The 16,612-nt window shown below is 41.1% G+C and overlaps 1 protein-coding gene across 1 annotated transcript in view; it reads right to left on the bottom strand.

The window, feature by feature from the left end:
* Window positions 1–16,612, bottom strand: part of Snd1 (staphylococcal nuclease and tudor domain containing 1) — a 401,581-nt gene that overhangs the window by 238,512 nt on the left and 146,457 nt on the right. Inside the window, exon 11 of the mRNA XM_038320023.2 lies at window positions 15,068–15,157. Coding sequence (XP_038175951.1) covers window positions 15,068–15,157 — 90 coding nt within the window. The remainder of the gene's footprint in view (window positions 1–15,067; window positions 15,158–16,612) is intronic.

Genomic DNA, 16,612 nt, shown 5'->3' with positions numbered 1-16,612 from the left:
GCTTCAAGCTTTTGAGAGGAAGAACAGAAACGAGAAAAAAAAAATAACATTTAGCAAGCCACTGTTTTCTTCTTGAGGCCAGGGAGGTCCCAAGGATATTACAGCAGCCAAACCAGGCAGTAAAGCAGTTGGAGGATACACACTGGGAAGGAGAGCTCGGCTTGGATACTGACATCAAAGGTCTAAGAATTGCTGAGGAAAAGGATGAAAGGTGAAAGGGGGAAATAAGGGGAAAGAAAAGAGCAGAGGAAGAAAATAAAATAAGGTCAGAAAGACAGAATGAAAAGGAGCTTATGTTTATGAAGCAGGGGATAATTGCTGCTATCAATATCTCTTTCAGTCTCTAAATGATGAGAGACATTATACGTCTATCTAGACTCAGCGATTTTGCTGCCATTTTCTCCTTGGAAATCTATGGCTAACAACTACCAAATCAGAAAACTGAAGAGCAGCAACATGACTCATCCTGTCTTTCATCTTCAAAAACCCTCCCATGCTGTGGAGTTCACACTGCGTGCAGCTTTCCCTCACACTCCTGCCAGCAAACAAACTCCACCGCTGGAGAAACTGCAGAAAATGTGAAGATGCACCTGGCCAAAGTCAAGGACTCAATCATCTGGATAGATTTTAATTCCTAGAGCCATATTTCAAACTTTAGTAAACTGATGAATTGAGAGACACAAATAAGAGACCTCAAAAGCAAGAAAAGGATTTGGACAAAATATAGGGAAGGAGAGAAGGGAACACACCTCCAATAAATGGGCTAAAATTCTAACTATAACGATTTTAAAACTTCAGACATGAGCTTTGATCATAACTCAGTACCAAGGGCAGAGGTGGGGAAAGAAGTAATCCAATGTCAGCCTTCAGGGGTGGGGTAAGGATTGGAAAATAACAAATAATTAAGGCTGGACTGGAGGTGTAGCAAAATGAAATAGCACGTGGCTAACATATGAGGTCCTGGTTTACTTCCCAGGCTGAGGGTGGGGGTATACAAAATCATTTCTCAGAACTCATGGGTTTGAAAGACGGCATCCTCAACAAACAGAAACATTCAAGGTTCCTCCTGGACAGCACAAGATTCACCCATGGGTCATAGGGCTCTCAGGAAGTAACCGGCATACATTCTTCCACATTAGGTATTTATATTCAGTCATCTTTTTAAATAAATCTGACAAAACTATTAAACTTCCAGAACTGCAAATTAATTAAGCAGATCAATCAACACAAAACAAGGCAACAAATCATCAATAAGGAGTTTATGAATAGCTCCTTGGTACAAGCTAACCCCTCCTTTTGAACATGAGATAATGGGGGGGGGGGGGATGGAGACAAAGACACAGACAGAGAAGGGTGGGGTAGTGAATTAACTCTGGTCCAGGGATCCAGCAATAGAGGGGTTAAAAAAAGGATTCAGCAATGGAAATCTACCTGAGCACTCATGATGGCCCTCTCTAGAGACACTCTAGGAAAACTATACACTTGTAAGTTGCTGCTGTTAGACTTTGTTACCTAGACCTTTAGTAAGATCATATTTTTAGAAGACAAAAGTAAGATTCCCTTGAATTTTAGAAATTAAAAATGCCATCCTCATCTACATAGCAAAATCAAGGCAAACCAGACTCAAATGGAAATGCAAAAATATAAAGAAATTAATTCTTCCCATCCCCAAGGTCACGGAAATGCCCTCTCTCTCTGTCTCCGTGTGGCTGGGAGCAGAGGGGACAGCACAGTAGGTCTGCAGTAGATGTGCAGCTTGAGTTTCCATTCTGAGCAGCTGTCTGCTTAGATTACCTCCGTGGACCACTATGTCTGAGAAGCTGAAGCTTTCAAAACACAATGGACATTGTACAAATGAAGAAACGATCAGTGTGAACACATAAACCATGCACACAAAATGCTTCTTCTACACTGTAGAAACAGAATCTAGACCGCCAACAAATCTCCCAGCTCTCTAGCTTCACATGATATCACTCAACACACTCACTTCCATGCTAATCAAAGTCCAGGCTACCTTCAATCCCTGAGGAAAGGCTGCTGTGATGTCTTTCTCTCATTCCTGTTTCCCTTCCTGTTGTGCTTATACTAAAGATAAGTTAGAGGGGTGAAAATCTGGCCTGGGAGGGTAATGTGGGTTTTTAACTAGACGCTGCTTCTCAGGACGCCAGTGAGGGGCTGAGCTCAGAAAAACCAAAGAAGGCACATGACAAAGTACAGAAGTGGCCAGCAAATCACTAATTTGTTTGGACTGTAATGGGAGAATAGGAGCATTATGAAGACCAACATGGGCCAGCAGGGCATGTTAAGGGTCTACTGACCTTCTGTCACTTAGAGCAATAAAATAATAACGGAGAATTCAAGCCAAAAGGGGGGGGGGGGACGACCAAAAACTCATCACCCAATAGTTCAAAAAATCCTTCTGTCATTGGTAGGGAGAACAAATCAAAAGTGCAGCCCAGTCTCAGTGTTGGAGAAAAGAGAGGAATAACCATGAATCACCACTTAGCAGTGACTTCTCTAACTGCCTTATGCTAGGTGAACCTGGAACTGAAGACATTAAGACTCAGATATCTTGTAACCAATTAGATGGGAGGCTAAGCTAAAATTTTTAATTCATAAACAGAAATACACAAGAAAGCATATTTATTCTGCTCTTGGTTTGTGGTGCAGTAAGTCATTAGCCTGCCTATGACACCTGTGAATCCAAGCACAAAGTTCATAAGCATGAGGAAAGGAAATAAAAAGCAGCTGGTAAGAAAGCCACTGCCTAACTTAAGTATGTGTCCCCTACTCCACCTCCTTGCTGAGATGAGGCTGATCTTTCTAAGACATTCTCATACCAGGATCTCTCCCTTCGGACTCAGGAGACCCCTAGCTGATTCTTAACATCAGACAGATGCTTGTCCTGGTGGTGGTGGCAAAGGTGATCAGGCCTAGACACCAAACCTAAGGGGCAGGGAGCACCCGAATGTGGAAACATACGGAATGAACACCAAATGTGGATGGAGAAGCTGCGAAGAGCTGTGCACTCCACCAGAGGTCAGAAGGAAGATATGTTTGAGACTTGTTAAAAGAGAGTAGAGAAGGATAGAGACTAGGAAAAAAAACAGACAAAAGATAAAAAATTTAAAAAAATGAAAGACTTGTTTAAAATTACAGTCATTTATATACAGCTCTTTTCGGGCTTTTATGCTTACTTAAGAGAGTCAGATTGTTTCGGCAGGCAATCAAGTATCACCAGAGCGGGTGGCACAACCGAACTGTGCACAGAGAAAGCAGGTGTGACAGGAGGGTGAAAGGTGGCACATACTAGCAGCTGCGGGAAAATGAGTTAAGGCAGGGCTGCCATAATTAAAATGAGAGATTAGGAGCTGCTCACTAGAAAATCCAGGAAAAGGAGGCTAAGGGAAGCAAAATTCGGCAAATCCATTGACAAAGAAGCTGGGTTAATGGCCAGGAAACTGCTGATATTCTGGGACAGTGAATAACAGTAACATTAAGAAAGATCAATAACCAAGTTAGAGCCACTTACAGGTAAGGAAAGAAACCCACATCATATGGAATTCACAAGCTACATTCTGGACTGGCTACTAGACCTGACACTCAGATATCCACCCTCCAGCAAACCAAGGAGAAAAGAATCCTAAGTAAGTCAGCAGTACGTCTGGCCACCCAGGGTAAAGTGCGAAAGATCACCCAGCAGGCAAGACCTCTCTGATCTGTGACAGATAGCTGTGATCTGCACAATTCACATTAATATTTATCAAATGCTGCCAGGGGACACGCTTCTGTTATCTCGCCGGTTAAATTGGTCCTCATTCAGTTTCGCACACGCTGATGTCATCTTATCCCAGTTAGACTATAAGCAACTTTTAAGAGATATTGCATTTATTTTTATTTCACCACCAAGAAGGGAAGCAGCAACTGTGATGGCCTCTTTTAAAATATTAGCTCATGGGGAGGTAATCGTAAGGCTCTGTTCCCAATGCCTGGAATACAGTAATAAGACTAAAACGTACCGGCTGCACAATAACAATAAATTGACTTCACCATGCTGCCTTTTAACTGTTTGAGTGTTCATGTCCAAGGGTATCAAGGCCCACAAACTAAAGAATGACCCTACAAGTTATTACTTCAGAGTACTGCCTTCTCATCAGGAAAACCTGGCTCATTCCAGCCCAGTTGTTAAGCCAGAAGAGGTGAGAAGGCAAGGTTCCAGAAAGACAGAAACAGACACCTTGACAAAGAGGCAGGTAACAGTCAAAACTCTAAGATTCCAGTAGCCCCAAAAGAAAAAGCTACAGTTCATATAAGGCTCACGATAAGTACACAAAATATTGATAAAGCTACAAACAAAAATTATCTCTCCCGGGATGTGTTATATTTCAAAATGCTAGTAATGATCAAGGAGGAAGGTTCTGGGACTGAGATGGCCACAAGAAAATGTAGCCTTCTCTACTGGACACTAGCACTCATTCTTAAAGGGAGACAACCATAGCCTGAGATGAGCCTCTTGACAAAACGGGAAATTCCTATCAATTGCTCTATAACTGTCCCATGGCCTGAAGGATGGCCAGCCAGCCTGACTATATAGGAGTACAGACACAAAATAAGGGAATAAACCATGCCATTAGAGGACCAGACTTTACTCCATGAGTTGTGGTGATAAACAATCTCATTCCAGAAATAAAAATCAAGAAACCAGACACCAGCCAACAGGGAGATGACCAGATTAAAACAAACAAACAAACAACAAAAAAGTACTTTTCTCAGTCTTAGTGCTCAGAGCTACTATAACGGGGCACCATAAACAGGCAGGCTGAATATTCCCTCAGTATTCTGGAAGCTTTGAGCTAAAATCAAGGTGTATCCTCCTCTCTCCCCAAAAGTACCACAAAAGCATCCTTCCTTGGGCGGATTCTTGGGGGGGGGGGGGAATTCTAGAGGCTCTGCCCTTCCTTGTCTCCTAGATGAGTCACTAGAATCTCTACCTCCATGGTCATAAAGCTGCCTCCTTCCTATGCAGAAACCCATTTAACCTAGTAGAATTTCATTTAAATTTCTCTGCAAAGATGGTATTTGTCATCAGACCATATTCTAAGGCTGCAGATAGATGGAATTCCGCAGGGAGAGGATACTGATCAAATCACTATGCATACATTATGGAAATATCATAAAGTAGGCTTTGTCAGTAAAGTGAGTGTGTGTCAGAGGAAAAGATACCATGGGAGTAAAAGCAAGCAAGGCCATTCTAGCTATTAATGAAATAATTTGTTTCAGCAAAGAGCAAAAAGTACTGTTCAGAATTTAAATACATTTAACCAGAGAGCTCTTTTCCTCTCTTTTTTTGGGGGGGAGGGGGGTTGTTTTAAGACAGGGTTTCTCCATGTAGCCCTGGAGCTCACTCTGTAAACCAGTCTGAAATTGAACTCACAGAGATTGCCTCTCCCTCTGCCTCCCAAGTGCTGGGATTGAAGCTCTTATTTTTAAGTGAACACTTGTATAATTGCATTTATATAGATGCATCTCTAAAGTAGCACTTTTATGACATAGCTAAGGAATCAACAGAATTTCATCCTCAAAATTAACAAGAGACTTTTATATCCCATCTTCTAACACATGTACAGATGATTAATAATGTAGAGCCACTTCAAGGGCCAAAGCACATACAAAAGAGGCTTTAGAACCTCAGAGGTCCTAAAGATAAAGCTCATTATCTCTGAATGTGTTCTTTTGACAATGACAGCTTTCTTAAAAAAATTAGTAAACATATTTATGTTGTCCCTGCATAGACCTTTATAGGCAAATGAAACTGTGGGGAAAACTAGAGAGAAAAGATGGATTGGGCTTCTTCCCCCCAAAATGCACATCTGGTGAGTTCTGCCTTACATCCTTCCACAGCACAAGATGTTCTACACACCAGCATTGAACTTGAGCTACAAAGAATCTATTCTTTGTAAACTGGGAGGTATAGGAAGTAGAAGATCTGCAATTCAGCACATCTTCTAGGGTTTTTGGCATACAAGTTATTTTTAATGTGGGGGGAGAAAAGCCTGTGCTCTCCCTACCCCCAAGCACAGCTGAGCTGATTCAGCACAAATCTCCCCCTAAAATAAAATTTCAGTTTGCAGAAAATAAATGTGGAAAGTTCCAGCTCCAAGGACAAGATTCCAGAAAAGCTAACATTAAAGATTGGAAGAGGACCGTTTTAGACAAGACCACTACAAACCATGTTACGAAGGTAAGAACCAATACCTGCGAGCAGCTTTGGAGTCTCTAATAGTAAGCAAAGTAATGAAGAGGGGAGCGAGCACCTTGAAGATTTCGTCAGTAAACAGGGAGCACCTTGAGGATTTCATCAGTAAGCAGGGAGCACCTTGAGGAGTCTCGTAGACAATAAATCATTTCTCACAGGTGAGTAAGCACACAGAAATTTCCAGAAATGCAGCTGAAAATTCTAGTCTCTTAATTTAACTTGAGATGCTTTTGAAGAGGATATTACAATATGTAATACACAACAAACTACACCAAAGAGCCATATACTCGGCTCAACACACTGAAGATACACAAAGCGCAAAGGTACTTAGCACAATCTGCAGACCAAAGAAGAAAACAAGAACTCTTTATCGAAAGAACATTTAGGTGGCAGCAGGAAGAAAGCTACTTTCCCGAGCTTCCAGATATAAACAGGTAACTCCATAGCCATTTCTGTTAACTGCCTGTCAGCAAACAAGGGAGTTAACGGCTTCAGGGAGAAGTAGGATCATTGCTGAAACCCAGAAGGTAAAGAGTATCCACAATAGACCTTGGTGTCCAATGGATGTTGGCCTAAGCTCTTCATGCCCAACAGGAGTTTTCGGCTAGATGATACAAGTCATCCAGAGCACCTCTTCATCTCCTAAGCATCTCCAGTCACTTGTTCAAAAATTTACAGCCACACTAATGGCAACAGCTGGCATTGGAAGGCAAGGACAAGCCTCATCATATAAAGCTGTCAATTTAAATCACAATGCATTCACAATCTGAGGGAATATTTTGGTCATTAATGTAAAGGACTTTTCCATAGTGTGAATAAATCAAATTAATATGAAGTGAAATATGTGGAGATGACAAAAAATGTTTTTAAAACTCAAACTAAAACACATTAGAGGTAGTCAGGAACAAGAATTCCAACCCTGCTGGGTGCATGCTTCATATTCAGCACAACTAATTGGCTAACACTCTCAAACAGCTAGTCAGTCTTAAATGAGCGGTTCACAAAAAGGCCCAACCTGGTGGCCAGACAGAGAGGCTGAGGTCCTCTCCTCCAGAAGGCTCTGTGCACTCGAGGAGCTCATCCCGGCTGAAAGAAAAATGGCCCCTTCTAAGATTGTGGCTTTGGCACCTTCAGAGATCTGTTCCTGTTCAGAAGAAGAAGCATCTAGAAGTTATTGACCCTCCAGATTCAGGGGAGGGAGGTAAGTAGAGGGTGAGCAGCACCTGCCTCTCCCTCCTTACTCTCAGATGCTCAGTTCATATCTGTAGCCATGCCTAAGGATTAGGGAGAAAGAAATAAAGCTTTGTCACCATCTCAGCCACATTGCTCTTGAGCCCCTTGTCTGTGTGAAGTGGAAAAAACATGCAATGTGATTGTGTGCTATAAACACCCCCCCCCAAAACCTGACAGGGACATCTCAAAGACTAATGAGATAATGTCTAGAGGGCTGTAAGCACTCAGAAGGCAGATGCTTCCTCAAAGCAGAAGACTAGGACAAGGCAGATGAGGAATCAACTTCTTGTAGCATGTAAAATGCATACTATACACAGAAATTGACACTGCCCATAAAGTACTATGGCCTTACTGGCATTCAAAACAGTATACACACAGGGAAAGAGATCCTTCTGGATTGGTCTTTAATTCAACATAACAAAGTGAAAGCATATGGGTAAAATATTCAATTTCTATGGCTTTTAGGATTTTACCTGTAAAAAAATGGGACTAGTCTATACTTTTCAACGTGTAGGTAAAAAAAAAAATCAAACATGAAAATATGCTCTTAAAAATTCAGTGTCTATTGTGAGAGACAATTAAATAAACAGTGGCTGCAACTGGTCAAAATAAATGAATGGAAAAGGCTCAGCACTTTGGAGATAGATAAGCACAAATCTCTATAAGTACAAGAACAGCCTATCTGTACAGCTAGTTCCAGGTTAGTCAGGGCTGCATACAAAGCCTTTTAATCAAAATAGACAGGCAGACAAAATATAATACCATAATATCATTAAACAAATAAAAAAATAGGCCATACATTATATGCTTGTAAAAGGCAGAATAGACAGCCGCTGACTCTTATCTTGATCTCAGCCTAAAAAGGCCGATCCTGCCTCCAAAAATCTAAGAATGAGACTGTGTCTGAGAGCTGTTTCCTCCCACCTTATAATCCTCACTATGGCTGGGGTCAAAGGCCTGCACCACTTGGATTAAAGATATGTACTGCCTGGTTTCTATGGCAACTAGTGTAGCTACTGAGATTAAAAGTGTGTGTTACCACTGCCTGGTCTGGAAGATGTATATATTAAAACACAAAGGAACTGCCACTACAGAAAGTCATACAAAAGTCTTTGCCAAATGACAATAATGAAACAGTTTATAAGACATGCTTAGATATTTTAAATATTCATCCAGTAGGAAGAAAGCTGTAAACAGTTAAGTTGATCAGCCTAGCTTCCAGAAGCATAATGTCCCAGAGCACAGACATCTACAGCATAAAGCATTAGCCATTTCTAGATTTAGCTGGGGTTACTGAATAAAGGAAACCATCTTGACCAAGACTACTTGAATGATTCAGGTTAATCTAGAGAGTCTGATGTCAAATCCCTCCCTCCTTTGTTCTTTTCTTCTCATTTTTGGGTGCAAACTCATCTCTACAACTTGAACCCAGTGATTCTGAAGTTAACTGACATAGTAAAAATTGACAGCGCACCTACTATGCACCTGAACTCTCTTTCTGGACATGAAGATCATAAGACCTAATGGACATAATAAATAAACATAATAAGAGAGGTCTCTGTTTACATGTGATTTCCCCAATACAGTATTGTAAACTATGAAATAAACACATGGTAAATTATGGGAAAGCAGAAAGCACCAAGAAGATTTTAGGTCAAATTTAACTTGCATCTTAAACGACAAAAAAAAAGTAAACAGAAAGGGGGAAATAAAGAAAATAAGACATAGGGGACCACATTGTGCTGTGAACAATGGTAGCAGGCCGCCAAGAGCAATGGAAAGCCAGCATTATTAGGCAAATGAACGATGTGAATTACAATGATGAGGATTCCATTTTATTAGCTTTACACAGAAAAAGAGACAGGAAAAATCAGCAAGAATGCTGCGGGAGGGGCTGGAGAAAGGGCTCAGTGGTTAAGAACACTTGCTGTTCTGGGCAAGGATTCATGTTTGGTTCCCAGCACCCATGCAGAAGCTCACAAATGGCTGCAACTCCAGTTCCAGGGTATCAATCCGATGTCCTCTTCTGGACGCTATAACTACAGGAATCCACATAGTTCATATACATAAATGCAGAAACACATACATAAAATAAAAAGAAACCTTAAAAAGAATTCAAAACAAAAAAGATGGGTGCAGAAGCCCAAGCCAGAAAAGGATACAAGAGGAGCAGTGCAATGAAAAGTAGAGGGAAATTTTAGATTCACAGGTCTACAGGCTCCGAGTTTACAGACTCAATCAATAAAGGATTACACACACATGAAAAAAGATGTGGGTCTAATTTACACATGTGCATTACTCTCTTTGTCATTACTTCCTCAGAAATATAGCATAACATTATTCATGTAACATTTACAGTATACTAAGTATAAATAATCTAGAGATGATTCAAAATATTTGCAGGGGATATGCACAGGTTATATGCAAATATTATATCATTTTATAAGGAGGAATTCAATGAAATACAAGAATGAACACACTATGGCTACCAAAGAGTGAATGCACATAGGGAATATGCACATACAGTTGGTGAGGATCTAGAAAGACCCATGTATAGATGGCTTGGTTTCAACAGCGTTCCTAGGAGATAGACCCTTGCTGGAGAAAGTAGTTAATAGCATCCCACCTTGGAAAGACACAAAATTGTTCCTTAGCCTCTATCTTGGCTTCCTAGCTCCCATGAAGTGACAGGTCCACAGCAATGGAGCTGATCATGGAGAGGACCTCTAAAGGAATGAGTGAAAATATACCATTCTTCCCTTTAAGTTACTCACAAAGGAATAACTGGCACAAAAAGATAATTAATTCCCAATAAAACAGGGAAGAATAGGTGGCATGTCTGATACAAGATAATAGGACAGTTCTAAATATGACTCATTTGGCTATGGAGATTATTTCTGCCTTGCATTCCAAAAGTACATGTTTTAGAAAGTTGCATTCTTAAAAGAAAGCAACAATGAAAACAATCTGGGGATGAAATAATCTTCAATGAAGGATTTCTAACCCCATAATTCTAAAATGTCTGCATCAATCACAAAAAAAGAAGGCTAATTTTACAAGCCAAGTTAGTTAACAGAAAAAATTTCAATGACATAAAAATGAAACAAAGGCACCAATTAGTTTACAAATGAGTCTCATCAAAAGATTTATTAAAAGAAATGAGGTCTAGTGCCTGAAAGCCTACAGTGGCCATCTACTGCTAGCTATGCTGCATCTGTGAATTCAGGCTTCTTGCGGTAATAGCGCCTCCACCATTTTTGACCCTCAATTATTTAAACACATTCCAACTTTGAATACAATGGTTCCCATGGTGATAGAAATTCTGCAATTAAGAGACAAGAGTCACAGGAATGATTCATATGTCAGTTGTAAATGCTGTGTGACATGGGAGAAAATACTGGAACTTAGCATTATGTACTCTGTGAGAAAGCTGAAGGAATCCCCAATGAAGACCCAGTTATTTACTGAAAACAAAAGGACTGAGATGTGTACTCTCACTTTGTACGTAAGCTGTGCTTTATGGATGTGGAGGGGGTGGCGCAGACACAAACATGAGTGTGGGGAGCAAGGAGACAGACACAAAGACAGACAGACAGAGAGATCAGGTTGCATAATGTGAAATCCATAAAGAATCAATAAAAACTTTTTTAAAAGTCACATCCTAGACATTGAGTGTTAAACAAGTGTTAAACAAAACAAATGAACAACTAAAATATCACAAACTTCAGTGTTATCATGAGCCAGTGAAGATATAAGCAGGAAAGTCATTTACCATGAATATTTGTCAATTGAGAGCTTAGTGAGAGGACAGCAGTTGATAAACAGGGCAAAAAAAGAATGAGGTGATATGTACCCTCAAACATGCACCCCCCCTTTAGTATGGAATACATGTTTCTTTGGGGGAAGCCAACATCCTGATCCCACAACTAATCAGTTACCACATTAACCTGCACAATAAGTACAAAAGTGGCAAGCTCAATAGAAACAACAATGTAATAATCATGATGCCAGTCCTATGCCGATTCATTTCTCTTGACCCGAGAGTCAGAAATCAATATGAAAGTGCAGGGCCACTCTAGATTCTGAAGAAAAATAATTCCTTTTAAGGAACACCAAACCTCACACCTTCCTAGCATCTGGAACAACATGAAAGAGTGTATCATCTTGTATTCTCATAGCAAGGTGCTGGGAAAGGAGAGGCAAACGCTACCCCAGTCCACAAATGATGAAAGCAAGACTCAAGAGCAGTCATCCTTACTAAGGCTGTTTGGCCCACAGCCAGACTGAAGCCTATGTAAATAGATTCAAACCAATGTGAATGCTCACAGCTGGAAAAGCCATCAAAACTAATAAAATATCTAACATTTTACCTTCCATCTTAATTCTCCACATTCTAGACATCTCTCAAAAATGCCATTATCACTGACTCTCGGGGAGGAGGCAGAGAGGATGATTTTGCTTGCACATCTTCCTTAACCTGTGACAGGCTACCCTAGTCAGCTTTCTGCACACAGACACACATGCTCCTCACAGTGGCTCCTAATCACCATGTACCATGCTGAACAGCTGCAGAGGTCTGAAGGGAATTGGCAGAAATGTGCAATGATGTGCTAGCCACCCTGCCAGCCCCCCCGAAGCAGCTACTGCCCTGCCTGCTCCTAGACGCCAGAGCTCATGGGTGTTGACTGTCATAACTGACAGGCCCAGAAGACAGGCAAGTGGTTTCAGGTGGTGAATCAGGAAAAGTGGTTTGCATCAGAAATGCTCCAGCCCAGCAGAGCTGAGATGCATCCAGCTCTCTACATGAGGATACAGAATTCATCATTTACACAATGTCACTGTGGGGGACAAAGCTCAGTCTCAGCACAAACAGAATTTAATCAAGTCCCTTGCAAAGGAACCAGTAAATGAAACTGCTCCCACTAAGAAGGCACATAATTGCTTAAGAATTGACATCATGCCTGACACTTGAGGTCAATCCTTTTGTCCTGTGATGGAGGACTTTACAGTGGCCTGACACACAGTCCTGGAGAGCATAGTCCTGGCTAGCCCCCCAGGGCTACTCAGCAGCAGCTGCAAAAGACTGTGATCTGTGTGCCCACAGATGAGACAGAATCACAGCAGGAAAATATGTAAAGGATACTAGTGACTGCCATAATATATGACAGACCTTCCCATACATACATACATATATATATATATATATATATATGTATATATATATATATGTATATATATATATATATCAATCAATTATGTAATGGGTGACTGGACAGGTTTCCTTAAAAAATCCATGGAATTCCTCGGTTGTCTATATGCAACTATTTGTAAGACAGTGAATGAGTGCTGTGCTATCAAGTGGAAGGGATGGAGATGTGGGAAGTTACATCAGATAACAGGGGATCTGGAAACTGGAAGAGACGTAAAGCCATCATTTGCACTGCACTTCATGAATGAATAGAGCACTCTGTCAAGTTTTATACAATGACAAATGAGCCTATTCTCTGAAGAAACCTGAGGAGACTTAATACTCATTTTAAAGAATCCAGATTAGTGATTTCAACTTATATCCAACATCAAAATATCCTGCTATGATTTGTCATGCTACTACTAACCATGATATATAATAAACCTACTTATAAAGTTTGTTTATTTAAGATGGGATAGCATGTAGTCTAGGCTGACCTTGAACTCTTCCCTGCTTCAACTTCTCAAATGCTATGAAAACAGGCATGTTTCACCATGCCCAGACAAGCGACTATATTTATAATTCAAAAGCTGGGGGGGCAGGAAGAGGTTGCAATCCCAGAACCTAAGAAGAAAAAGCAAGAGCTCAGAAAGACCTTTCGGTAAACTGCATGTTTGAAGCTGTCCTGAAACCCACTGTATCTAGTCTGTAAGAATGGGTGCATGGCACACCAGCTGAAATCCAGAGTTGTCTTAAACTGTCAAACATCCTAAGTCTAGGGGAGGAATAAATGACATGTGAGTTTAATGGTGAAGACCAGACCACACTGATGTCTGTGGTCTGTGTCACTTCAGGAAGACACAGGATCAAGGGAGATAAAATCTGAGAGCCATGCTGAGCTGAGCTGGTCCACCCTTCATTGGCCCTGCTTCTCACTGGACACCGCAGCAAGAGAGCTGACACCTGCTGGCCAAACTCCTCAGCACACACAAGAGAAACCATGAACCCCAGCAACCCTAGTGGCTTAATAGAATATAGCCAGGCTCCAAAAGATAGAGAGTAGGTGGGGTCAGAGGAGAAGCCATGTAGCCTCCAGAAGGAGGTTTTATTAAATACTCAAGTACTCCAGCAGGAGACAGACGCACCGGAACCTTGCATGTAAGACACAGGGATGTTGCGAAACAAAGATTAATAGATATGAGTTAATTTAGGATACAAGAGTTATACAGAAATATACTTAAGCTATTGGCCAAACGATATTGTAATTAATACAGATTTTTGTGTGATTATTTCAGGAGTATGGGTAGCCAGGAAACAAATAAGCAGGCTCTGGCAACATAGGGATGCTGCAGAGGTAAGGGGAGAATATTGGGGGGGGGGGGAGACTGGTAGGAGAGCAGAATTGGAGTGCATTATGTAAAATACCTAAAGAATCAATAAATTATGTTTTTTTTAAAAAAATGACCAGACCTGAAAAGATGATAGTATTTTGAATTACTATAGTTTGCAGAAGATAATATAATATAAACATCAACCCATAATATGAAGTCTCTAAACTAAAAAAAATCCTAAACTAAAACATGATTTAGAGTCCCTTCCTGAACAGCCATCCCATTTATTTTCTTTGAACTGGTCCTGGACTTTGGGATAAGAAGTTGGGGGGGAGAAGAGGGAGGAGAGAAGGTATATTGAAAAGGCCACCATCCATAACACTTGAAGAATATTTCCATAAAAGTAATAGTATAAGGACATGCACTCTAGCCCTCAGATTGCAAAGTCAACAGATTACTCAGCAAGCTGCCTTTACAGTGGCTCCTGAAAAGCCACCCAACCATTGCCCATTAAAGTCCCTACTTTCAGTAACTGGAGTAGGGACTACTTACTGGAAGTTTCAGAGGCTAGGTGGAATTAACGTACAATCCATTTCCCTACACATATTCTCAACAGAGGAAAACACGACTTCTCTCTCCTGTAGTCATCTTGCTACTCAGAAGTAGAACAAACAAACACACACACACAAAGCAGCAACTTTCCCTCACCACTAACTCCCATGGTCCCATACTTATAATGGAGGTGGCTGGAGAGAATAGAAGAGCCAAATGAATGCAGCATGGGGCAATACGCAATTATTGAAACTGGAATTGAGCCTGGAACTTGCCGTGAGAGCACTGACAATCACACTATGGTCAGGGCCCCAATTTTAAAAATCTCCCAAAGGTACCACTTCCTGACACATAGACATACCTCTCTTCATATCAAAGTAATTCCACTAGATTTGGTTGGGAGTATCATCTGCTGCTAAAAAGCATAGAAAGAACCTCGTTTAAAATTATCACTACTAAAGCATGAGACCAAGTCGAAACGTTTACAAATGGATGCTCATCACTTACCTTCTTTCCAATGAGCTTTTTTCGAAGGAATTCCCGGGCCTCAAACATGTAGGGAATGTCATATAGGGGACGCAGCTTCTTATTCTTATCCTGCCCCAAGACAAAAACAAAAAAAGCTATTAAGAATGGAAAAAATTAACAAAGTGAATACTGTAACACACAGGAATATATATGAGCCTGTCTCCTAGGATCACAAATATTAACTAAGTGCTAGACATTATAACTAGTTACGAAATTTATGGTTGAAATGCTTCTCAAACGCAGACTCAAAAGGAGTGAGTGTACTGACCCAAATTGGAGATAAGCAACACTGAAGAAAATCAGTATACTCTGGAACCCACTGGACACACGTAAGCACACACTAAAATCTAACTTCAAAACTGCCATTAAGTACCAACAAACTACTAACTATATATAAACTAGCTAAAATGTAAATATATTTTATATAAAGTAGGTGATATGTAAATTTATACAAAAATATACTTACATAGTAGCTACTTTATACGCAGCTGGACTCAAGACAAAATGTAGTACAAAAATACAAGAGATCCTAGACACAAAGTAGCAACACCAAAGATGGGCTAAGAATTCAGACCAGATTAAACTGGTTCGAACAGGATTAAACCGGTTCAGAATGGTTGAAACTGGTCCAGACCAGTCCAGAACGGTTTAAACCGGATAGAACCGGTTCAAACAAGATTAAACTGGTTAAAACTGGATTGAACCGGTTCAGACTGGTTGAAACCGGTTGAAACTGGTTCAGACCGGATCAAACCGGTTCAAACCGGATTAGATTGGTTTAAACCGGTTCAGACCGGATTAAGCCGGTTCAGAACGGTTGAAACCGGGTCAGACCGGATTAAGCCGATTCAGACCGGTTGAAACCGGTTCAGAGCAGTCCAGACCAGTTCAAACTGGTTCAGACCGGCACAGACCGGATTAAACCGTTTCAAACTGGTTCAATCTGGATTAAACCGGTTCAGACCGGATTAAACCGGTTCAGACCGGATTAAGCTGGTTCAGACCGGATTAAGCCAGTTCAGAGCAGTTCAAACCGGATAAGACCGGCTTAAACCAGATAAGACCGGTTGTAGCCAGTTCAAACTGGAATAAACCGGTTCAGACCGGCTCAAACCGGTTCCGACTGGTTCAAACCGGTCCAGACCGGATGAAAATGGTTCAGACTGGTTCAGGCCGGTTGAAACCGGTTCAGACCGGCTCACACCGGTTCAGACCTGTTCCGACTGGTTAAAAAACCGGCTCAGACCGGTTCCGAATGGTTCTAACCGATTCAAACCGGTTCCAACTGGTTCAAGCCGGATTAAATCAGTTCAGACTGGTTCAAACCGGCTCACACCGGTTCCGACTGGTTCAGACTGGATTAAACAAGTTCAGACCGGGTGAGACCGGTTCAAACTGGTTAAAGCTGGTTCAGACTGGTTCAAACCGGTTCCGACTGGTCCAAACCGTTTTAAACCGGCTCAGACCGGTTCAAACCGGTACAGACTGGATTAAACAAGTTCAGACCGGTTGAAACCGGTTGAA

This window comes from Arvicola amphibius, chromosome 2, assembly GCF_903992535.2.
Source record: "Arvicola amphibius chromosome 2, mArvAmp1.2, whole genome shotgun sequence".
Classification (NCBI taxonomy): domain Eukaryota; kingdom Metazoa; phylum Chordata; class Mammalia; order Rodentia; family Cricetidae; genus Arvicola; species Arvicola amphibius.
This window is presented reverse-complemented; position numbering and strand designations above follow the sequence as displayed.